Here is a 24,510-nt window from a genome sequence, read left to right on the forward strand (position 1 = left end):
TCAGGAAGCCACCCTCACCTCTTCCACAGCTGCCCCTCCTTACCCACAAAGCTGGCAAGGGCCCTATATTAGGCTCTTTACCCGTTTCTTCCTACCCCCTCCCCCACAAAGCTTTATATTTCCATTTGGTTTCCAGGTGGGGAGAGGTCTCCAGGGTGGATTAAAAGCTGCCTAGGGGCTGCAGGGAGAGGCTCAGGCGGAAGGGGCACACCCGAAGGCCCCCTCCAAGGCCGCTGGGCTCTGGAGGCTCCTAGTCATGCTTGAGGGTGAGCCTGTGGAAGAGATACTCTCCAGCCCACCTGGGGGCCTGTCAGCCTGCAGAGGTGGGTCAGGCGGTCACCATCTTCTTGATGAATTTCACCTCCCCACCCAAGAAGTGGTTCTTCAGGTCACAGAAAAGGGGGTCTGTGCAGCAGAACCCAGGGCGTGCAACTCCAGAAGGGCCTGCTTCAAACTTTTCTCCAGGTCCATGGGGCTTCCATGGCATCCATGCACGTTGGGATGGCTTCTGCGGGTCCCGGAAGAGGGCACAGCCAGTGTGCTGGTTTTGCATCTTCAAGAGCTCGGTGCCCTTGCACTTCTCCTCAGCTAGCTCATGGAAGAAGTGGCCCGCATCCAGAGCCACATCGTCATGGTCAAAGTAGAAGCCCAGGGAGAGGTAGGTGTAGGAGGCCTGCAGGTGCATGTTGACCGGGCAGTTGACGGTGGCCTCCACCTTGGTGGAACAATTCTTGGAAGCTCATGGTTCATTGGCAATAAGGAGTTAAGCTCAAAATACAGTGTTGGCTGGTCCCAGAGGCAAAGGATGGCTGTAAAGATGTTCTCAAAGGTTGTGGTTGGAAAAGAGGTTGGAGGGTGGTCAGAGGCTGGAAGAAGGGGCATCCTTGGGTCTGTTCTGTCCAAACACTGTTGAAGCAAAAGACAGATCCATGGGCCCATTGGGCACACTGCCTGTATTAGTTTCTTAGGGCTGCCGTAAGAAAGTTTACCAGAGCTGGGTGGCTGAACCAACAGCGTATTGTCTCAAATTCTGGAGGCTAGAAGTCCAAGAGCCAAGATGTTGGCAGGGTTGGCTCCGTCTGGAGGCTGCGAGGGACAATCTGTTCCCGGCCTCTCGTAGAATTTCTGGTGGTTTGTTGGCAGTCTTTGATGTTCCTTGGCTTGAGGTGCATCAGGCTGCTGTCTGCCTTTATGTTCATGTGACATTCTCCCTGTGGGTGTCTGTCTCCAAATTCCGCCTCTTCATAAGGACACTAGTCATATTGATTAAGGTTCACTGTATTCCAGTATGACCTCATCTTAACTAATTACATCGGCAATGACCCTATTTCCAATTAAGGTCAATTTCTGCCATGTTGGGGGGTTAAAACTCAAACCTATGAATTTGGGGGAATACAACTCAGCCCATAAGGGGTAGAAAATTGCTGCAGAAAACCCACAGGATGGTACTTGACATCAGCTATAATGAAGAAGCAGAGATATGACGTTCATCTAGAACTCTAGGAGCTCTGGGAAATGTTTTTAGCTTATTAGATTCTGCATTAATGAAGGTAGTCTAGGGGTAAGTTGGAATGGGTGCTCTGCCATTCCACCATATCCCTCACCTAAATCTAAGATCTTCCACTTGCCTTCTCAGTCCTGGTCATTTTGCAGCTGATAAAATTCACACCACTGAGCACATGAAACTGGGGTACTAAAAACAGCACTATCCTTAGAAACCAGGAGATGGGAGTCAGATCCTGGCCTTACTGACTTGTTGGGTGACAGCCACAGCTAATCAAAACCTTCCACCATCCACAATTCACTCAACAAACACTGCAGTGTTCACAGTCATCACCACTCTCTAGAATCTCGGGCCCCACACTGGTAATTCATAAATTTGTTCTACAAGGTTGTCCCACTCAAATTGGCTTCTTTATTCTTTCTATCCTGGGATTTTTAAAAAGATAATTGTCTCTTCCCAACCATGACCGATTTCCTGCCACCACCATTTTTCCCTTTTGTGTCCTGGTTATTGTGTGTGTGTGCAAGCCAAGCCCGACATTCTCCTTTGATGACAGGTAAACGATTTAGACGGCAACGGAGCCAGGAGGCCAAGTTCTCCTCCAAGCTGTGCCATTAACTTGCTGGGTGACTGGGAGCCACGTTTCTCCACCTGTAAGCAGGGTCATTACTGTCTGCCCACCCGGCAGAACTTGGGCAGGGTCCACAGAACTTTAGGGGAGGGATTGTGGTGTGTGGGACTGCTCTGCTCCATCACCATCCTCGGGGTCTGGGTCTGAGTCTGGTGCTTTTTGTTCTCATGCAAATGTAGGTATCTATTGTATACAAAGTGTTGTGGAAAGGGAATGAGACCATGTGTGGTACAGTTTAGGGTGTTTTCACACAATACTCTTTTATGGAGAGGGATGGAAAAAACGCAACTCTTAGTTGTTTCAAAACAAAGGCGAATTCATTGGCTCATGTGACTGGAAAGTCCACAGGTAGATTCCGCTTTAGGCATGGCTGGATCCAGGGACTCAAACAATATTCCTGGGTTCTGTCTCATTCTGAGGATGGATCCCGGGAAAGGGAGGGAGGGAAGGAGGGAGAAAGGTGGTGTACAGAGCAAGCTGAAGTCACTCATGTCAAGCAGTGACCCCAGCAGCCAAGGGCGTTGCAGCCAAGACCAGATACGCCAAAACCAGCACAGGCTGACGACACTCAGAACCGATGACCCGCAGAACCAGGGGAGGTCTGCGAAGGCTCAAGACTGATTAAATCCCTTTAAAAAGGGAGCGTTTTCGCAGTAAACTGTCAGACTTTCAAGACGCTGACCCTTTCACATCTGACCACATCAAAAAGGCAGCCGCCACCGAAGGCTCTGCCCGATTGATGTCTGAACAGAACCGAGATCCTCCACGGGTTGGACGTGATAAGCAGCACGTGCCGAGCGCTGCCCCAGACAGATGGAGGCCTCCTCCCAGCTGTGCCCTCACGCACTGACTTTCCATTGGGTTCGATAACTTCCTAACCCTTGCTGTATCTTGTCTGTTGTGGGACTTCGGATCGTGCTTTGCTTTGTGTGACGTGTAAAAAGCCAAGTTAAACACGTACTGAAATGTCACTGAGTTTGGAATCCTGAACCTGCTTTATCATTATGTTCGCCTCGCTTTATGATTGAATAAAGCTGTCACTGTGGAAAGAAGACACAACTCGTGTGTGCGCCTTCATAGCGTGCTTCTAACAGATGGGTACTGCGAATATGCCCAGAACTAATTACGTTGTAAAGGAAACAGTGCTGAGTGATATGAGAGGTCTTGGTGAAGCCCAGGAGGATTTCAGAAGAGGGATGAATAGAAGCATGTATGAATGCTTCTATTCATCCATTAAGGTCGTCAACATTAAACTCCCGTTCTTCGCACTGGACCAGGCCTGGGGCTCTCAAGGAGCTTGCGCTGGCTAATGGAGAAGGCAGGGAATTTGGACAGTACTGTGGGGGTTCACGAGGCATGCCTAGAGGTCATATCCAGTCTGGGAATCTGGGGAGCTTCTTGGAAGCAGGATGTTGGACTGGAAGAGTGAAAATAGGAAAGAGCATTTGGAATAAAAGGAACAACATGAACAAAAGCACCAGGGCTCTATTCAGAACTGCACAGAGGCTGACTTACTAGGTGACATTGGGCACACGACTTTCCCAAGCTGGGCCTCAGGGTTTCTGTTTGTACAGTAAAGGGCTTGGACAACTTGCTACCGAGGAAGGGAAGGAGAAAAGAATGAGACACTCCGGATGAGGCTGCTCGCCTCGGTGGGATGAGACCTGACTCACTTCAGGTGACTTTCATGGCTTCAGGAAGGCGACGCCCCCTGGGCCCAGCCCAGCGGAGAGGGAGGGGACAAAATGATACACATCACACAGTAACGGGTATTTATTGTTCGAACAGGGAATATCTACACATTGTGCCCATCAAAACGGTCTAAATGGCATACCGTAAAACCTAAGTGCCCTCCCAAGCCCAACCACTCATCCCCCTACTTCCCTCCCCAGAGCAAATCTCTGTTACCAAGTTTGGCTTATACTTGCAGAGATGGTCTATGCAGATGCGAGCAAGTTCACACACACATACGTGCATCTACGGCCCTGACATGTTGTTTACACAGAGGAGCACACTATTCACACTGTTCTGCACCTGACTTCCTTCCCTTAATCACGTATCTTGGATACTGCAGTCTATCATTACAGAGAGGGCTGCCTGGTTCTTTCAATGACTGGAGAGGGGCCCACTGGGTGGATGTGCCCCCCCCCCGCAGGCCACCAGTCCTGCGTGAATGTAGGGGTGAGCGTTCTGAAGGTTTGCAGTCCTTTGCTATATCAACAGTGCTGCAAAGCCTGTCCTGGTACTTGGGGTGTTTTTGCTTGGGGGTGTCTCTGGCACGAGAAGGCCTAGAAGAGCTGTTGCTGGAGCCAACGTCTTATGTGTTTGTGGTCCCGACATATTGCTCCAGTCCCCCTCCCCCACAGAGGTGGTAACCAGCGTGTCCTCTCTCCAGGCAGCCTCAGGGAGAGAGGATGGGGGTATGGGACCCTGGGGAGGATTGCGCGGCCGGGGAGGGAGGATGTGCTCCGAAGGGGGAGGAACCTGGAACCTGAGCAGAGATGAAGCCAGTGAGAAGTCCCTGGGGTAATGACAGCGACACAGGGGCTTGAAAAGCCAAGGGGGATGTCCTGTGCACCCTGTCAGTTGTCCTTCCTCCACCAACAGTTTGGTGAAAGGCCTGCTACCTCTACAGCCTTGCATTTCCAGGAATGGCACTTGGAAGATAAAGGAGAGGGCGCCTGGTGGTGCTGGGGGCGCGTGTGTGTGTGTGAGCACAGACAGGAGCTCAGGTTAGGAGCCAGCGCCTTGGAGAAGCAGACGTGCCAAAGTGAGGACTAATTCAGGAGGAACTTAAGCGTCCCTAAAACTCAAGCAATAGTGGAGAATTCCCTGCACCTGCTGAAAGTGTGGGTAGGGAGCTAAAGCCACTGGATCCGGACATTAAAGAAAAGTGCCATTTGGACGTGGAGAAGGCAGTCACTTGGCTGACGTGCCCAATGGCTGAGGTTCTCAGCACCTCTAAGACGGGGTGGTGTACCCCTGCCCCCCTGCTGTTCCTCCCAGTCTCAGTCCGCAGAACTGCCGAGTCTCCATCCCTTGCCTTCCTGTTTTGAAAGGGCGTGAGTGAGCAATTTGACCCTGTTTTTTGGGGGGAGGTGAGAGAGGATGTACTTCTGGGGTGTTTGGTGATGGTTGCGGGGGGGCTTCCCTGCTGCCAGTCCATCACCGGCCCATCTTTTGACTTGGGCAGTAGAGATCCTGTACCCCCACTCCCTGGGGTCTGAGACCACTGGAACAACACTCTTTCCCTGGCACTATTCTTTTTTTTTTTGAAGATTTTATTTATTTATTTGAGAGAGAGAGGGAGAGAAACAGCATGAGAGGGGAGAGGGTCAGAGGGATAAGCAGGCTCCCTGCTGAGCTGGGAGCCCGATGTGGGACTCGATCCCAGGACTCTGGGATCACGACCTGAGTCGAAAGCAGTCGCTTAACCAACTGAGCCACGCAGGCTCCCCCCGGCACTATTCTTTACCAGACCACCTGCCCCCAATGGCCCCTGCCCTAGACCCTGTCCTGCACTCTGTGGATCCTCTCAAGGATCCCCAAGGCAGGCAAACAGGTGAGACTTTTTGTCCCACTTTGCACATGAGTAAACCCGAAGTCTAGAGAGCAGCCTCCCAAGGAGGTGCATCCTGCCCCCCAGCATTGCCTCAGGGAACTTCCTGCTTCCAGCAGGTGATACACAAAGAAGCAAAGCCCAAGCTCTCCCACACCAACAGGACCCCAGAAGTGGCGGGCTGACTAAGGGGACAACAGGAGACATGGGGGGTGGACTGGCGCTCTGCCCCTTTCATGCTGTTGACCCCATATTACCAACAGTAGGTCCCACAGCCCTGGGCCTTGTAAATGTTTTGTAAACATGTCTGATGCTTACTCTGTGCAAAAGTACCGAGTGAGGGGCTGGAAGTAGGGACAGATATATGTCACTAATCAGTGTGTCACACCACAGTGGGTGGAATCCAGCACGGCTCTGGAGCCCGTCGGACCTGGGTTTAAATCCTGGATTTACCATAGTTTAATAATGAATTTACTATTTACTTGCTATCTTCACGTGTCTAAATGTCCAAGCTGCTCAGAATGTGAAAGAATCAGAAAGAATGAGAGGTACTTTTGTTTCCCCATTCAGGAGAGCAAGCAGGACTCGAAATCCTGGAGGCTGGGGGTTCCCTCACTCTACCAGAGTTAAGGAACACTAAGTTCCAAGTCCTAGTCCAGGGGAACTCAACATTTTTTATCATAAAACCCTAGAAGTAAACAACAGTTTTTTTAAATAAATATATTTTATTTTAAGTAAGTTGTTTTTAAAGATTTATTTATTTATTTTAGAGAGAGAGTGAGAGAGCATGGGGGGAAGAGCAGAGGGAGAGGGAGAGAGAGAATGTCAAGCAGACTCCTTGCTGAGCTGGGAGCCCGATGCGGGGCTCGAGCTCATGACCCTGAGATCATGACCTGAACCGAAATCAAGAGTCGGTTGCTTAACTGACAGAGCTACCCAGGTGCCCCCTAAGTAAGTTGTTTTAAAAATAAATGTCTATAAATTCTGTAAAGTACTATTTTACTAATATATCATATTCTCTTAAAAAATAAAAAATAGAAATTAGAGAAGAGAGAAGTAAAAAACAGAAGACCCTAATACTTTCCCTGAGCTTTGAATGACCCCCCACTTTGGAAACCATGAACCTAGCTTTAAGAAATCACAGAACTGGGTTGTCCAAGGGACTTAGAGGGGTGTGTGTATGTATGCATGAGCACGTGTGCTAACTCAGGAACTGAGGCACTGGGACATTTGGGACAAGGTGAGGGTTTGGGGGGTTTCTTTGAGTGGCTGGGGCCTGGGTTGAGCAATGGAGGCCTGAGTGAGGACGGAAATATGGCTATATGGTAGATGGGCTGGACCTTTCGTGTCTTGGCCTGGGAGCAGCTTGGCAAGATCCCTGTACCCTGACTTGGGCTACATTAGTGGGGTGGACTTTCCCTTGCCCCACCCCTAGAGTCCCCTTAGATAACCCCCTTGCCTCCTTAGATGGTGAGCTTAACCACAGAGACTTAGTTACATATTATATTATATTATTAGTTATATATAACATGAGAGACTTCTCTTTTACTTCTATCTTTTCTAATTTCTATCTGTGTTAAGAAAATAAATATATTCATGTAATAGTATTTTACAGAATTTATCAAGATTTTAAAAAAGAACTTACTTAAAGTTATTTATTTCTATAAGCAAGGAGCTTGAGCCAGCCCCTAGCCCATGTCCCCGGAAGGGGGAGGGGGTATGCTAAGAGCACTGAACAGTAATGTGATCCTTGTTTCACCTGCTTGCCCTAGAGCTCATTCATATTCCTTGCCTTGTATGAAAGGGTTATGGTAATGGTTATTGGAGATAATTTCCAACTGGGAGCAACCTGGCTGGGGGGATTAGGGAAAATTCATGCCCCCTAGGCCTTGGCTTAAATTGACCTTGCTTGTCATCTCTCCCTTTGCTGCTGAGGCCTCTCCTTCCTTCCCTGACTCCACCCTGCCTATGTCTCCCTGGCTGACACTCCTCAGGATGGAGGCTGATCCATGCCTTCGTAAACCATTCAGGACTGTTAAACAAATCCTATAATTAGAAGCCAGGTTTCCTAAACGAAGTGAAAAATGTAACGTTACCCTTTGTTTGTTCACTGGATGCTCAACGCATGTCCCATGACCCAGAGGAGCTGTGACTTTGGGTTTTCAAGAAGCCTTAATAAGGTAATGTTTATAAAGTTCTTAACTTAACAACTCCGCTGGAGCACAACTCCATGAAATGAGGACAAGCCGCAATTCCAAGGAGATTCCACACCACCAATCCTCCATCCCAACGGTAAAGAATGCTGTCCCCTCTTCCTCTTCCGTGGTGTGTGGAAAGCCCCAAGATGGGGACTAAGGGGAGTGGGTTTAGGCCTCAACTCCTACGCTGAAGTGCTGTGTGACATTGCATCAGTCGCTTTCCGTCTCTGGACTTGTGTTTCCCCATCTATAAAAGAGAAGAGCTGATGAGACTTGCTTATTCTAAAAGTCTCTTCTAACTTGGATAGTTTACAGTTTGATTCCTGTGTCTCTCCACCACTGGGTTTTATCTCAAGCAAGGATTCTTCTCCAAATTCAACCTCCCGTCTCTGGACTTTCCAAAAGGTCTTGGTAATGAACCTTGAACAGAATAAATCTAGTTTGGGGTTGGCAAGACGCATAGTTATACCTTTTCTGTCTCAGCTTTGAATGCTCAAGCTCCTCCCTCATGAAATAAAATACATGACAAAAAATGTGAAAATGACCTGTGGCAGGAAAAAGAACTCCTTAACTCTTTCAAGGAACTCAAACCGGCCAAGAGGGGGAACAGTGGAAGGAGCGGGGGTTGTGCTTGCAGGAGACGGCAGCCACTAGTAAGTTAACAATATTATGTTAACATCATAACAGCGGACATGCATGGAGTTCTTGCCCATGAACCAGAGCCCATGCCAAGGGCTTATATTCATCCTCCCAGTTAACCTCACAGCAAATCTGTGAGGTAGATACTTTCTCATTGTCTTCATTTTATAGATAAGAAACTGACACTAAGGAGCGTCTGGGGGGCTCAGTCAGTTAAGCATCTGCCTCCGGCTCAGGTCATGATCCCAGGGTCCTGGAATTGAGTCCCGCATCGGGCTCCCTGCTCAGCAAGAAGCCCGCTTCTCCCTCTGCCTCTACCACTCCCCCTGCTTGTGCTCTCTCTCTCTCTGTCAAATAAATAAATAAAATCTTAAAAAAAAAAAAAAAGAAATTGACACTTAAGGAGAGGAAAGAATTTGCTGCAAGAAAATAAGCAGTTGGAGCAAAGATTCCAAAACCCATTCTTGACCTCTATAAATGTACAGCCTCCAAACCTCTGATCCTGTTGTGGTGCTTGTGGAAGTATCCATCACTCTGGGTCGCTGAGCGATTCTGACGAGCAGAAACACACTAGTAGCTTGCACGGGACTTGTAACAGAGGTGGAGTGAGTCTCTGAGATCTGGGGGTTGTTTATTACGGCAGCACAACGTGGCCCATCCTGACCGACACTGCTCGTCATAGGGCAGAAGGAGCAGCTTTGTTCTGTATATTCTCTAAGAGCAAATTTGTCATCAGGAGATGGAGGGAGCAAGGAGGTAGACATTTAAATCAAGCGGGGCCTAATAAGAGACTTGGGAGCATTTCCTAGGAGTATCCTTGAGAAGACAGCAAAATGACTGTAAGGTCCTGCTGATCCTGAGATTTGAAGAAACAGTCTAAAACATGCAATATTTGTAGGGAATTCTGGAAAGATAATGTCAGAGCTAGGCCTGGGGTTGAGATAATGAGATAGAATGCAAGGGAATCCCAATATGGAAGACAAATACTGTGGACACAGCTATGTAATCACCAGCTGAAGAGCCAAACAATCCCAGTTTTTCCAAGAGAGCATTACTGGGGGAGAGAGAGACTGGGGTCAGCCCGACCCTAGAATTCTCTCCAGAGCTGACTCAGAAAACATGTCCGCCTGGCACCAAGCCCTCTTGCCAGACACATTTCCCTTCAGTGTAGGCTTCTTCACAGAGCACAGCCTAGCCATGGCAAAGAGAATTTGGATGGACTTTGGTGCTCTGTGTACACAGCCTACTGACCCGGGGGTCCACCTCTACCCAATGCCTCGATCCAAAGCTCATTCCTCATTCCCTAAACTGGGCAAAGGTTAGGGTGTGGTCAAAAATGACCTCAGGGACCCAGGCTTTCATCCTATGCTCTGCCCCTTTTCTCCTCACTATGTTTCCCTTCCCTGGGCCTCGTTTTCCTCTTTTGTAAAAATCTTTATATTTTGGGCTTTGTAAACTGTAGGGTGCTATCCACACACAAAAGCCATCACTCTTACCGCCGGGCAGTTATTGGCAGTGTCTGCCTGGGTCCTCAGGCTGCACCACCACTGTCTCCCAGGGCCAGAAACTTTGAATTTGTCTTAAAAAATTTTTTTTTAAGTTTATTTATTTTTCTAGTAAGCTTTATACCCAACATGGGGCTCGAACTCATGACCCTGAGATCAAGAGTCACATGCTCTCTGACTGAGCTAGGCAGGTGCCCTTTGAAACTCTCTTTCTTTTTTTAATTTTTTTTTAAAGATTTTATTTTATTTATTTGACAGAGAGAGACACAGCGCGAGAGGGGACACAAGCAGGGGGAGCTGGAGAGGGAGAAGCAGGCTTCCCGCTGAGCAGGGAGCCCGATGCGGGGCTCGATCCCAGGACCCTGGGATCATGACCTGAGCCGAAGGCGGACGCTTAACGACTGAGCCACCCAGGCGCCCTGAAACTATCTTCTAACATTAGAACAATTATGGAGGCTTCTTTCCTGGGAACCAGACTTTGGACGTGGTCGGATTTCCCACCAACCATTTCTTCTTCTCTCACAAATACAAAATTTATGAGAACCGAACTTTCAATAGAAATTTGGCAAGATGTTACATTCTGGAGACATTGTACCTTCTTCCACATGCCCTGCGAGCTGAGGTCCTGGGTTCCAGCCATACTCACAGATGCAGGAGGTATAAGAGACTGAGAGGAGGGGCGCCCGGCCATAGTCCCTAAGCCTGGTCCTAAAATCTCAATATTGTTGTCTCCACCATCCTCTTTAAGAACATGAGCTCAGGAACTGTTTTAGCTGTTCCCTGCTGTATGCTCAGTGCTGAGCACAGTGCCTGGCACATTATGTATCTGTCAAGAAGTGAGTGGACCCTCCTCAAGAACTCTCAAGGCTCTTCACGGCCCATACCTTAAGGTCACAGCTCATGGAAACTTACAGAGCATCCTGGGCACAATATTTAAGATCCCACCTGGGGTAGCTTCTCATTATCCTCAGCTAACAGGTTTATACCACAGAGACAGGAGGTTCAGACCTCCTTCTGCAGGGAGCCCTAGGAGTCTGTATGTTTCTGAGGCTGGTTTCTGGGTAGGGAGACAGGTTGGGCACAGAGGCATGGTTATGGCCATCCAGGCTCCTTGCTGAAGGGCAGTGGGACATGTCTCACTGCCTGTCCCCCAAGAGGCTCCCACCTGATGACTCCAAAACACGCACACGCAAGACCCCATCCACAAATTCACACTCACACAGACACCAAAATAAACACAATGAAAACATGGCTATTTGAGCCAGTGACAGAAGCCAATATGTGAGGCAGACTCTGATAAGTACCATGCCTTTCAGCTGTGTTTGGGGAGCAGGCCTTTGAACGCAAGCTATGAAGGAATTCCCCTCTCCACCTGCCTCCCCTGGAGGACTCCTCTCCTATAAACAGCCGGGAGACACCAACCTCTTTCTCTCCCACCTCTCCCTAGGGCCAGGCTTCTTCCTCCACCAGGTCTGAGCTCTGGGGGTCTGAAGAGAACATTTCTCCTGCTGTACCCTTTTCCTGCTTCTGCTGGAGGATGGGGCCTCCCACACAAAATAGACGCAGACCCACCCAGCAGGAGGAGGGGCTGACAGCTTTCACAGAAAAGTCAGGACTCTGGATCTTGTAAGTCCAGACGTCCTATAAACTCTGAGCAAAGGATAAACATCCCCTGGGACTGAGGGGAGGATATGCTGGTGGGCAGGGGGCCCGGCGCCTCTGTCTGCCCCGGGGACAGGCTGTTTAGTCCATATCCCTCATGGGCCTCTTTGGGCTCCTTCCTGTTCCAGGTCTGGACAAGTGGAGACAGGCAGGACAGCCCCACTTGGGAACCTGAGGCCTCGGACATAGGACTCAGACCTCTCAGGGTTGGAAGGGAACTTTTAAAACTCAACAAGCCCAGCGTTTCCCTCTTTTTTATTTTTATTTATTTATTTTTTAAAGATTTTATTTATTTATTTATTTGAGAGAGAGAGAGAAACAGCATGAGAGGGGAGAGGGTCAGAGGGAGAAGCAGGCTCCCCGCTGAGCCGGGAGCCCGATGTGGGACTCGATCCCAGGACTCCGGGACCATGACCTGAGCCAAAGGCAGTCGCTTAACCAACTGAGCCACCCAGGCGCCCTTTATTTTTATTTTTAAGTAGGCTCCATGGCCCAGTGTGGGGCTTGAGCTCATGACAGTGAGATCAAGAGTCGCATGCTCTACTGACTGAGCCAACCAGGCCCCCCTTTCCTCTTCTTGAATCTCCCTCATACCACTCCCAACTGGCCTTTGGCCCCTACTAAAACAACTCGGCCGATGGGGAGCTCACTTTTTCCCAGGGCAGTCCATTCTATGCCTGGGACTCTGGCAGTTAAAAAGTTCTAGAAGAGCTGACCAGAATTATTCTCTGCAAACTGGCTGAGCAAGAGCAAAGAATAATCTGTACAACAGAATAATAGCAGGGCCATTCACTGAGCACTGCACTGTGCCAGGCACGTTACATGCATCATCTTGTTAAATCCCCCTGCTTTCCAGGAGGACACACACAGGCTCAGAGAAGTTAGGTCACTTACCCAAGGTAACCCAGCTGTTGTATGCAGGGGCTGGGGTTCAGGTCACTCTGGTTCAAAGTCCATGCTTTAAATATTAGTCTATACTGTTTTTTCACCATCGAAAAGCAAAGAGAGCATACACAAAACCAACCAAATGACAATAAAAACAGCCGAAATTTGCCAAATATTAAGTACCAGCTGTGTGCCAGGCAAATCATAACTTTTTAATCGTTTTTTTATATAGATTTTATTTTATTTATTTGAGAGAGAATGAGAGAGAGCACATGAGAGGGGGGAGGGTCAGAGGGAAAAGCAGACTCCCCGCCGAGCAGGGAGCCCGATGTGGGACTGGATCCAGGGACTCCAGGATCATGACCTGAGCCGAAGGCAGTCGCTTAACCAACTGAGCCACCCAGGCACCCAATCGTTTTTTTTTTTAATTTATTTTATTTATTTGAGACAGAGCACAAACAGGCAGAGCAAAAGGCAGAGGGAGAGGGAGAAGCAGGCTCCCCGCTGAGCAAGGAGCCCAATGCGGGGCTCGATCCCAGGACCCTGGGATCATGACCTGAGCCGAAGGCAGCTGCTTAACCGACTGAGCCACCCAGGTGCCCTGGCAAATCATAATTTTTATGATAAATTTAAGCAAACCTAGGAAGATACGGGGGCTCACCGAAGTTAGGAGAAGTGGACGTGTCCGCATATGAGGGGCTGGGCAAGTGTCCGACCACCATTTCTGAAGGCGGCCATCTCCCACTACACCATATTGCATTGTAAGAGGGTACTTCAGCATAATGAAAGATAAAACTTTTATAATCATCATTATTATTTTCAACCACGAGAGCTTTAAAGAGTAGGATGTGTGTCCTCAGAAAAGATCTGCCTGCTATGAGGGTGTCCAGTGGAGATGCTTTAAATGGGGATCCTTCGCTGTTGGTGGCTACACAAGACACACCCTGGCTCTGAGGGGCCACGGGTAAGCGCTAACAAGGGACGAGGTCCGGGGGGGAGTCGATCTGTAATTCGGAAACGCGAGCTTGGTGTTTTCAGGGCTGGCTGCTGGGCAGCAGGGACACCTTAGCCACCCAGTCCCAGAGCACAAGTCCACCTCTTAGAGTCCTACCCCGACTCCCATTTTCTTGACTGCCCCCCACGGGGGAGGAGGCATGGGCTCCTGGCCTGGGCAGAGGACCCTGTGGGTGTGGCGGCCCCCCGGCCCACCTCAGGGGCCGCCCGCTCACCCAGACCTTTCCCTTTTTTGAGAACTGGGAGCTTGCTGGCTGGGTCTGCTCCCACCAACAGCGTTCCCGTCCAGGGAGCTTAAAATAGTGCCTCTTGGCTGGGTCTCTGGAGTGAGCAGTGAGGCAGGCATTTGTGCAAATATGGGCCTGGGAGAAAGACTCCTACCCAGGAGGGTGGCGCCGGGGTGGGCCCCATGGCAGGAGAGCTAAGACCTCCTGTGCAGGATGAGCCCTCCTGGCCACAGCCCCACTCCATCTCGCAACGGAGGCTCCTCTTAGTCTCCCGCCTCCCCAGCCCTTACTGGGTCCACTTGGGCAAGTCTTTACACTGACTCCCACAGGTCCTCCTGGCTCCAGGGTGAGCCCACTGGCAATGGGGCCGCTGCGTTCTTCTGCAGGTTCTATCCTTGTTCCCACCTCACAATGTCCTTCCCACCTAAGAACGCTCCCAGAAGCATCCTTGAAGGCCCAAATCAAAATGTGTTTTCACAAGAGCAGTGACAACAGCAGCACCTTTAATTGAGCATTTACTTTTGTCAGGCGCTCTGCTAACTGCTTTCACATGCAGTATCTCATCTGATCCTCACAACATGCTAGCCAGGCCAAGTCATTATTCTCTCTGCTGTGCAGAAGAAACTAGGGTTCAGAGAAGTCAAGCGACCATCCCAAGGTCACACAGCTGTGGACTGGTAGAGGCAGGATTCAAACTCAGGTCTGTCAATCTCTAGAGTCTGAACTCTTAGTCCCGGGCAATCCCCCGTCCTACAGGTCCCCGCTGCCCTGGCCTCCCATTCTCCATTCCAGCATTACCCCTCCATATTACAGACATCTGGTTTGAGTCAATGCATCCAATATCTTGTGAATGCCAGGAACATTGCTGGGTGCCGTGCTCACACCCTCGGAGCTCTCAGATCCCCTTGAGGACTCTGGTTTGGGCTTGGGTGCAGTGACCTCCCCAGCATTCATGGTCCGGGTCGTTTGAGGATGTCAGGGTGAGGCTGAGGCAAGCATAGCCCCTCCTTGGTGAGCGGCTGGACATCGCCGCTCCTTTCCATCCTCCCCTGCAAGGAACAGCATGTACGGGAATCAGACAGACTTCCTTTGAATGCTCTGTGACTTTGGGGTCCCTGAGCCTCAGTTTCCCCACCTGTATACGAGGGATAAAATTAGGACCTCACTCCAGCGTGGCCGGGAGGATTTAATGACCCAATGCACACGAAGGACTTGGCACAGTGCCTGGCAGTCAGTGAGTAGATATTAAGCAGTAGCTGTTATTATTACTCATTGTTCTTTTCTGTAAATGACGATGTCTAGCTGACGAGTGCCTAGGGCCTAGCACCTGGTAGATGCTCCACGTGAAGGGGATCACTCACACAGCAGACAGAAGCCCCCCCTCATCCTGCCCCCTCACTCTTGCTGGCTGTGCCGTTCCTGCTCTGACATGGGAGCTGTCCCTGGAGCTGGACCCTAACAGTAGGGTCGCTCCGGAGGCCAGGGGCAGGCACGGGACTCATGCCCCCTCCCCTGGTCCCCACATTTTCAGCGCCAGGGCCCATTCCAGGGAAGGGCGGGGGTGGGGGGTTGGGGGGGGGGAAGGGCGGCATGAAGTTCCCTCAGGGCTTGCTGTCCTCTTTGGGGCTGTCTGGCTTTCTGGTGGTGCCACCTGGTGGTAAGCACAGCACCACTCACGGCGGGCCCTGCCTCCGAGGGCCCCTGTGGCGCTGAGCTAGACACCCCGCTGCCTCTCCCTCTCCAGCCCATCCGCCCCTTCCCTCATTCAGAAGTGCTGATGACCCCAACTTCGCTGTGACGCAGAAGCCCCCGAAGCCCAAGTTCTTCCGCCCCCCCCTCAGGCCCGGGTTGCGTCCCTCAGTGGTCCGCCAGGGTGGTGGGCCAGGGTTCACACTTAGGACATCCCTGAGGGCAGATGACCCTTCAGTGGTTTCTAGAAACCTAGGCTGGAAGAAGGGACTATCTTCCAGGCCTGAGATGGCCCGGGAATGGGAAACCCATTGATGGTCACTGGGCCCATCCGTGACTCCCCAAGCACCTGTCTGGGTACCCCACAGATCCTCCTCCCCACTGGGAGGAGTCCCCCCACCTCCCCCCAGAGTCCCAGCCTGGCCCGGAGCTGTAGGTGTAAACTTCGGGGGAAGAGTAGTAAGAATTAGGAGACTGAGGTGCGCTCTAACCAGCCTCCCCCACGGCTCTGCACCAACAGGCCTGTGACCTTGGATGAGGCCCACCCCTCCTAGGCCTCCATCTCCTGTGCTAAAGTAGGGGTGGGGTCGGGGAACGAGAAGGGGATGGGTAAGGACTCCTGTAGTTCCCAGACTGGCTCCTTGTTAGGTGCAGATTCCCGGGCCTGCATTGTCAGAGCTCCGAGGCTGGGAGCCGGGAATCTATATGGACAAGCACCGAAGCTGGAAGCCGAGAAGCTAAGTCCTGACTTGGGGATACAGAAGCGAGGGTGTGTGTGGCCAGCAGGTAGGAGAGTGTGGTGGTTTCAGGGGTCCTGGGAAGCAGAGGAAACCCCTGGCAGCCAGGTCCCTGCCTTTTAATTTCCCTTTTTGTGGGTGCCACAGTGGGAGTGGGGTCCCGCCAACTGTGTGCTGGTCGGATGCTCCGCCAGCAGCAGAGGGGCAGCGAGGAGGCTGCCCGCATCCCTCACCCCTTCACGCTCGCTCTGAGGACAGTGGCAGTGGGGCTTGGGCAGCCCGGGATGGGAGTGGGGGCCCTTGCTGCCCGAGGAGGTATTTTCAGAGTCCCCCTCCCTCTGGAGTTTCCAGTGATAGAATAGAGTCCTGTCTAGTATTTGACCAAATATGGTGGTATCTCTCGATGCGCTCCAGCCTCAGCCAGTTTCTCAGTTATGCTGTGGAAACCTGCCCCGGGCAGATTAATCTTGTGACATTCAGGAGTGCGTCGCACTCTGTGTTCTCCCCCTCACCCAATTCCTGTAAATGGCCAGGACTGGCCCTCAACAAGACGGTGCAGTCCTAGATGTTTGCTCACGGTGTCCCTCCCTGTCCTCTGCACGCTCCCTCCCACCCCTCCTCCGCCTCCCTGGGTGGACTGGCTCGCTCCTGGGCTGTTCACTTGAGGTGAGAGACTTCGACCCGCGGGGCTGGTCAGTTCAGCGTGGGATTCTAGGCCCCGTAGACCCTGGGCTCACCCGAGCTAACCACACTGTGGCGGGAGCCTGTGAAGCCCAGAGCTCTCTCGGGAGGGTGGGCGCGAGGGGTAAGGAAGGAGAGTTGACTGAGCAATGAGAACCCTGCTGGCTCTAATGCTAATTAGAACCGCTCATGTTTGCAGTTACAATTATATGATTATTTCATCATAATCAGCTAAGTATTTATTGAGCACTTTCTACATGTCAGGTACTGTACCAGCCGTTAAACATGGCTTATTTCCTTTTACTCCTTTTAACAGCCCCAAGTAGTGGCCACTACAATTACCCCCATTCTAGAGAAGTAGGAAGGGAGACTCGGAGAGATTTCAGGAAAAAAGGGGTCAGGCCACTGCTGATTCCTAGGTATGACTCCCATTTTACAGAGAAGGAAACCAAGGCTGAGACAGAGTCAAAGTCACGGACAGCCACACAGGGGCAGGCCCCTGGAGCGAAGACCCTCTGTACAGGGTGGGGAGCACGACGTCGGGAAGGCCAGAACAAGCAGCCACGAAGTCCTCACGAATTGTGACTTAGCCCGGTGAGAGCACAGATTCAGAAACACGCTCACGGCAGGCTGGAACCCTGCAGAAAATATCCCAAGACAAACAGCCCGGGGTGGGGGATAGGGCCCTGCGCCGGGACCAGGTATGAATCCCAGCTCTGTCATCTCTAACCCACTGTGTCATCCCAGACACGTCCCTTCCTCGCCCTGGCCTCAGTTTCCCTGCCAGTGAACTACGTGGGTGGGACTCCGACCCCCCCGGGGCCACGGAACTCACCTGAGGCTGGCTGAGGCCGGGGTGCCTGAGGCTGTTTCCCTGGGAGATGGGGCCTATGTCCTGCTCCTGGCTGGCACACTGGAGAACATTTGCTCTCCTGACCAACAGACAGCCTATCCCTCCTCCACCCTCACCCCCTCACCATCCCCAAAGCAAACGAAGCTGATTGTCTTAGCCGGCCCTGCGGGTGCTGGCGGGGTGGCTAGCCACAGGCCACAGGCGGAGGTGCCACCCGCCAGAGCCCCGCCAGACACACAGGGCATTGTCCCTCAGTCAACAGCCCCTGGGCACCTTGGCCCGGCTCCTGGCCTGCCCCCACACCCCTCGCCGCCTGCCACTGCGCCAGGCCCAGCCAGCTGGGGGCCCGAGGCTCCCAGCTGATGACGAGCCCACCCAGCCACCCCCCAGCAGCCCCCCGACGAGCTATAATTGCTTCGCTCCATCCTGTTGCTGCCATTCTCTTGGCGAAGGCATCTGGGGTTCCAGGCGGGCGGCAGCTGCAGGCCAGCCGCTTGGCTCGCGGGATGGACTGGCCGCACAACCTGGTACGTGGCGCTCCCCCCCCAACCCCCCCCCCCATTTTCGGGCCTGAGGGTTTCGTTACTTCTTTCCTATTGATTAATGGCTGCCTCTGTTTGGCTTGGAATCTGCAGAGGCGAGTTCTCCCTCGGCCGTCTCCCCCAGGGTGAGAGAGAAACAGAGACTGGTCTCAGAGCCTGCAGCCATGGCCAGCAGCTCGGGCTCCTGAACCGGGCTCAGCCCGTCCGCAGTGAGGCCCTTTCAGGCCGAAGCCATCGGGGCAGATCCTGGCAAACTCCGTTACCAGGGGTTTTTCCAAAGAGTCCCCGGGGTCCTGAGATCCAGGCCGTGTGACCTTGGGCGAGTCCTTTTTGATTCTTTTTCCCAGGGAAGGGGACTTTGATTCTGTTCTGGGTTTCTCTGAATGGAGAGCCAGAGTTTCAGAACCCCACGGGAGACGCTCAGATGGGAAAGCCAACAGTTAAGGAGACATTTTTCTGCACCGGAATCCAGGACCAAAAAGGAAGAATTTAGCGACTTGAGTCTCTGTGGTGGATTTGGGGCCAGGCAGTGGTGCTGCCAGGAGGGGCTATGCTGAAACTTGTTTCCAAGGGTCAAGACTTGCTGGGTAGCCTGGATAGTTCAGGCGTGGGCCGTGCAGGTGGTGAGGTGAGTGACTCAGGGCAGGTAGGAGCCTGGTTAGATTCAGGGACCAGATGAAACCCTCCTGAAGGTTCCTCCCTTCTGGTGAGCCCTGGGCCCCACCCAAGTTCTGGTCTGTCTCCTGGGCTTGCTGAGGAGTCTGGGTACTGCCAGGCCCCGGGGGCTTCTCCTGAGCAAGCCAGAGCCTTTCCCGATGCTTCCAGTTCTGTGGGAACAGGAGGACAACGGTTGGATACAAGTGGGTGAGGCGTGGATGGTGGGCGGCAGGCAGAGGGCTGGGCGCGAAGGAGGGGAGCACAGGTGTCATGGCGTCCAACGGGGATCCTCAGCCGGGACCTGCCTGATTCCCCACCTTAGTCTCACAGCCCCCTCCCCCCGCCTCACCCCCACCCCGCCCCGCCCCGTCGGCTTCCTCCGCATACTCTTATTTCAGCCTCATGGTTTCCCCAGCACAGCTCTTCACCAACTCAAACCTCCTTTCACACTGCCCCCCCGTCCCTGTGAGATATTTAGACTCCCTCTGCCCACATCTGCCTCCCTCTTATGCTTCAGACCCCACCTACATGCCTGGTCCCCAGAAAGGCCTTGGGGGACCAATCCACTGCACCGGCTAAGCAGGTGTCCCTGATCCCCAGCCACATGCAGCCCACCTCATCATCTTCAACAACAAGCCCCAAGAGATTTAGGGGCTTGTTTCTTGTCTACTGTGTGCTCCCCATCCCAGACGGTGAGCTACAGAAGGGCAGGGCTGGTGACAGCCGTTCACTGACCCAGTCACGGGGGTTGAGACACTATGTGGAAACTGTTGCAATGTCTGTCCACACGAAGTCTGTGCTTGGTGGGGGACGGCCGTATAAAAGAGCCACGCACACACAATAAGTCTACAGTCACGCAAGGGGCGTGTGGTGTTGGGAGCCCAAGAAAGTCCACTGAGGCATCCCTAAGGACATGACACTGGGCTGAGACATGAGGGCTAAGAGGCATTTAGAAGGTGAGGGGAGGCACGACTCTGCAGGTAGCAGCCTGTGCAAAGTCCCTGTGGCAGGAAGGATCATGGTGGGAAGAAGGGCTTCAGAGAAGGCCAGAGGCTGGCGCACAGGTGTGAGAGGAATCAGGGGTGGTCTGTGGAGGTAAAGGTCAGACTGTGTGGCAGAGTCGGGGTGTTGTTACCCTGAAGGTGAACTGCTAAGCTGGAGGGTGACATGATCAGATTTACATTTCAAACACCTGTCCTTGGCCCTGGTATGGAGAACAGATTGAAGGAGCCAGGGAGGATGTGGGGAGCCCAGGTAGGAAGCTTTTGAGGGAAGTGAGGATGGTTGCCCAGAGAAGTGGAAGTGTGGTGAGATGTTTGAGAGGTGCCTCAGGTAGGACTTAGCGATGACTATGGTACATACACACACTTGTGGTACACGTGCGGTGGCCTCGCGGGACCAGGCCACGCATGGCAGGTGAGGGTGGTCCCCACAGAGGCTCTCTTCCCTCTCTCCTTCTTGGGCCTTGAGCCTTGGCCCAGAGCGGGAGACCAGGCTCTCCTACCTTTGACATGTGGCCTTCTTCCCCAGCTGTTCCTTCTCACCCTCTCCATCTTCCTGGGGCTGGGCCAGCCCAGGAACCCCAAAGGCAAGAGGAAGGGGCCAGGGCGGCCTGGCACCCTGGCTCCAGGGCCTCACCAGGTGCCGCTGGACCTGGTGTCCCAGGCGAAGCCGTATGCCCACATGGAGGAGTACGAGAGGAACCTCGGGGAGATGGTGGCCCAGCTGAGGAACAGCTCCGAGCTGGCCAAGAGGAAGTGCGAGGTCAACCTGCAGCTGTGGCTGTCCAACAAGAGGAGCCTGTCGCCCTGGGGCTACAGGTAAGCTGGGCTGGGCAGCCAGGGGCGAGCCGCACACGGTGCCTACCGTCCCCATCACTGTCACAGGCCTTGGATTCAGAGGCCTGAGCACCTGCTGTGAATCCCGGCTGCTCTGCTTCTTACCGGCTGTGTGGAACAGGGCAGGCTTAGCCTTTCTGAGCCCCAGGTTCCTCAGCATAAGTGGCGGTGATACGGGTTCATACTCATAGGTGGGTTTTTTTTTTTTTTTTTCATTTTTAAAAATCTAAATACAATTAGTCAACATATAGTACATCATTAGTTTCAGAGGTAGAGTTCAGTAATTCATCGGCTGCCTATAACACAGTGCTCATCACATCACGTGCCCTCCTTAATGCCTGTCACCCAGTTACCCCAATCCCCAACCAATTCCTCTCCAGTAACCTTCAGTTTCTTTCCCATAGTTAAGAGTCTCACTTCGGGCGCCTGGGTGGCTCAGTTGGTTAAGCAACTGCCTTCGGCTCAGGTCATGATCCTGGAATCCCTGGATCGAGTCCCGCATCGGGCTCCCTGCTCGGCGGGGAGTCTGCTTCTCCCTCTGACCCTCCCCCCTCTCATGTGCTCTCTCTCTCTCATTCTCTCTCTGTCAGGTAATAAATGAAATCTTAAAAAAAAAAAAAGAGTCTCACTTCATAGGTTTTATAGGCTTGTTATTAAATGAGCTATGGAGGCAAAGCCCAGGGATTGTGGTTCACATGCCCGCTAAGGGCTTGCAAGGCTCTCACTTGCTCCCAGTCCCAGTTCTTGCAGGAGGCATCAAGTTGCTGTGTCAGCATCTGTCTCACGTTCGACTGGCACCTTCCCAGGGCCTGCATCAGAGTCATGTAAGGATTCGAGTGGCCCACTCGATCACAGTCTCCGGGGAGAGGCGCAGAAAGTGGTATTTTTTTTTCTTCAGATTTTCTTTCTGTTTATTTATTTTGATGTAGTGTATTTTATACATCTCCCCGTGATGAGGGTGCCCAGCCAGGTTTGCAAGTTAGGACCTGCCGCCCCTACATGATAGGGCTGATGTCTCACCTCGACTGTAGCTCTCCTTCTAAGCACAGACCCTGGCATACAGGAGGGGCCGAATGTGTGTGTGCTAAATGAGTAACGAAGAAATAGACTAACCTGGAGGGGTCCTCACTCACAAATCAGGCCAAAGATTTTTTTTTAAAGATTTATTTGAGAGAGAGAGAGTGAGAGAGGGAGCAGGGGGAGGGACGGAGGAAGAGGGAGAGAGAGAATCTCAAGCAGACTCTTTGCTGAGTGTGAAGCCTAAAGTGGGACTTGATCTCACAACCCTGAGATCATGACCTGAGCCAAAACCAAGAGTCGGATGTTTAACCAGTTGAGCCACCAGGTGCACCCAGGCCAAATATTTTTAGCTGCACATCTTAGGTCCCAAGACTCTAGAAGAGCATGTTCAACAGAACTTTCTGTGATGGTGACTAGCTTTATGTGGCTATTGAGCACTTGACATGTAGCTAGTGCAACTGAGAAACTCATTATGATTATTTCATTTATTTTAGATTTATTTATTTAAGTATAGTTGACAAATTTTGATTGAGTTAAATTTAAATAGCCACATGTGGAATGTGTTATCTGGAATGTGGCCATTAGAAGAGTCCATTAAAATCCCACAAACCTGGGCTTCAAACTTTATTGTGCCCTTGATTTTTGGGGGGGATCTTATAAAAATGCAGGTTGTGACTCAGGAGATCTGGGGTAGGGATGAGATTTTGCCTTTCTTTTTTTTTTTTAAGATTTTAATTTATTTATTTGACAGAGAGAGACACAGTGAGACAGGGAACACAAGCAGGGGCAGTGGGAGAGGGAGAAGCAGGCTTCCCGCTGAGCAGGGAGCCCGATGCAGGCTCCTGCATGCAGGAGCCCGATGCAGGGTCCCAGGACCCTGAGATCATGACCTGAGCTGAAGGCAGACGCTCAACAGACTGAGCCACACAGGCGCCCCAAGATTTTGCATTTCTAATAAGCTCCTGAGTGATGCAGATTCTGCAGGTCCACAAACTCCCTCCCTCCCATTTAGCAGACGAGAAAGCTGAGGCACAAGGAAGGCGAGGTCACAAAGCAAGTCCCTATACTCTCAGCTCTAGGAGGGAACCTGTGTGTGCTGTCCATCAGTGAACACGTCATGCCTAGGACAGATTCACTCACGTGGTGGGTGTGTGAAAAGCATGTCTTGAATGAAGAGAAACGCCGTCAGAATAGAACCCAGGCCTCCTGACTCCTCTTCTGGTGAGGATTAGGCATCAACATGCTCCTACGTCATTTCCCGTGGATGAAGTTATATGTAAACATAAACACGTGGCGGGGGAGGGGGCGCGAGACAGAGAAAGCGTTGGCTTCTTTGCGATCCCACAGTACAATCTAGTACTGGGGATGAAGGAAGGGAACTGGGTGACTGACTGGTGACCTTGAGCCTGGATAACCTTGGGGCTGGCTTGCCTTCTAAGATCTTCGGTTTTCTCACCTGGAACCCGGAGTTCATCACTGCCCAGGCCCCAGCAGAGCACAGCCTGGCTGCGGGGCTGAAAACCCCAGTTAGGAAAGGTAGGGGTGTGGGGCATGGGCACGGGTTTGCCCTGTCCTGGGCACCTGCCCCTCAGGGCTCTCTCCTGCCTTCTTGCAGCATCAACCACGACCCGAGCCGCATCCCTGCGGACCTGCCGGAGGCGCGGTGCCTGTGTCTGGGCTGCGTGAACCCCTTCACCATGCAGGAGGACCGCAGCATGGTGAGCGTGCCCGTGTTCAGCCAGGTGCCAGTGCGCCGTCGCCTCTGCCCGCTGCCACCACGCCCCGGGCCCTGCCGCCAGCGCGCCGTCATGGAGACCATTGCGGTGGGCTGCACCTGCATCTTCTGAACCGGCGGCTGAGGGTAGCCAGAGACCACCCTCCCTGAGCTGCGGCGCCAAGCGAGGCCCATGAAGAGTAAACGCTGTCTTTTGTTAAGCAAGACCTTGGGTTTGCTCCTTGTGGCTCCGAAGCCGAAACCAGGGTGCGGATGGGAGGTTGCAGGGAGGTAGATTTCGGATCAATGTAAAGGAGGATATTCCATCACCACCACTGAGATAGGTTATTTTAAAAATACCGCATTCATTTCTACCACTTAGGGCAGTCACATACTTCCTTTAGTTGGGGTTTATAAGCCTATTTCAACCAAGTTATTGGAGCTTGGTTGATCTAGACCTATGTAGGAGTGAACAAGCACTAACTCTCCCCAAATAAATCGAGGACAATTGCAAACAAGCTCTTAGGAAGCGGTGAGCTCCCAGTCTCTGGAAGGGCCCAGCTAATGCTGAGGCTCTGTGGATATTGTGGAGCAGATTCCTACTTTGGTTGGACTAAGTAACCTGTAAGGTCTCTTTCAGCTCTAAGATTCTCTGCAGGTCAGCCTTAGACCCAGAGAAGAGCAGAGCCTCTGGATTGCCAAAGAGTGGTGGTTTTTCACCCAGGCCACCCAGCCTTGAAACTTCCATGTGGGTATGCATTTTTCTGGGCTGGGATCCCTTGCTTTGAACAAACACTCAAGAGTGGAGAAGCACCAGTGTAGATCATTCTTTCCTCCAGCCTTATGTGCAAGGGGATCCGTCTAGATGGTTTGCTGGTATCATTGGTTCTCAAACTTTAGCTAGCACCAGAATCATCTGGAGGGCTCATTAAAACACACATTGCTGGGGGGCGCC

At 52.1% G+C, this 24,510-nt stretch overlaps 1 protein-coding gene and 1 pseudogene across 1 annotated transcript; one reads left to right on the forward strand and one right to left on the reverse strand.

Annotated features, from left to right (window-relative positions):
- On the reverse strand, nt 1–739 carry LOC123835541 (ferritin light chain-like; annotated as a pseudogene).
- A 15,445-nt stretch (nt 740–16,184) lies between these two features.
- Nucleotides 16,185–23,780, forward strand: IL17B (interleukin 17B). The gene is made up of 4 exons (XM_064595603.1): nt 16,185–16,299; nt 17,371–17,525; nt 20,514–20,803; nt 23,457–23,780. Exons 3-4 carry the CDS (start codon nt 20,667–20,669, stop codon nt 23,686–23,688), a joined length of 369 nt encoding a protein of 122 aa, XP_064451673.1. The 5' UTR covers nt 16,185–16,299; nt 17,371–17,525; nt 20,514–20,666; the 3' UTR covers nt 23,689–23,780.
- Nucleotides 23,781–24,510: the final 730 nt, after the last annotated feature.

The sequence above is a fragment of the Mirounga angustirostris genome, unplaced genomic scaffold (assembly GCF_029215605.1).
Source record: "Mirounga angustirostris isolate CCGP_5_RB_7025 unplaced genomic scaffold, mMirAng1.0.hap1 SCAF_7, whole genome shotgun sequence".
NCBI lineage: Eukaryota > Metazoa > Chordata > Mammalia > Carnivora > Phocidae > Mirounga > Mirounga angustirostris.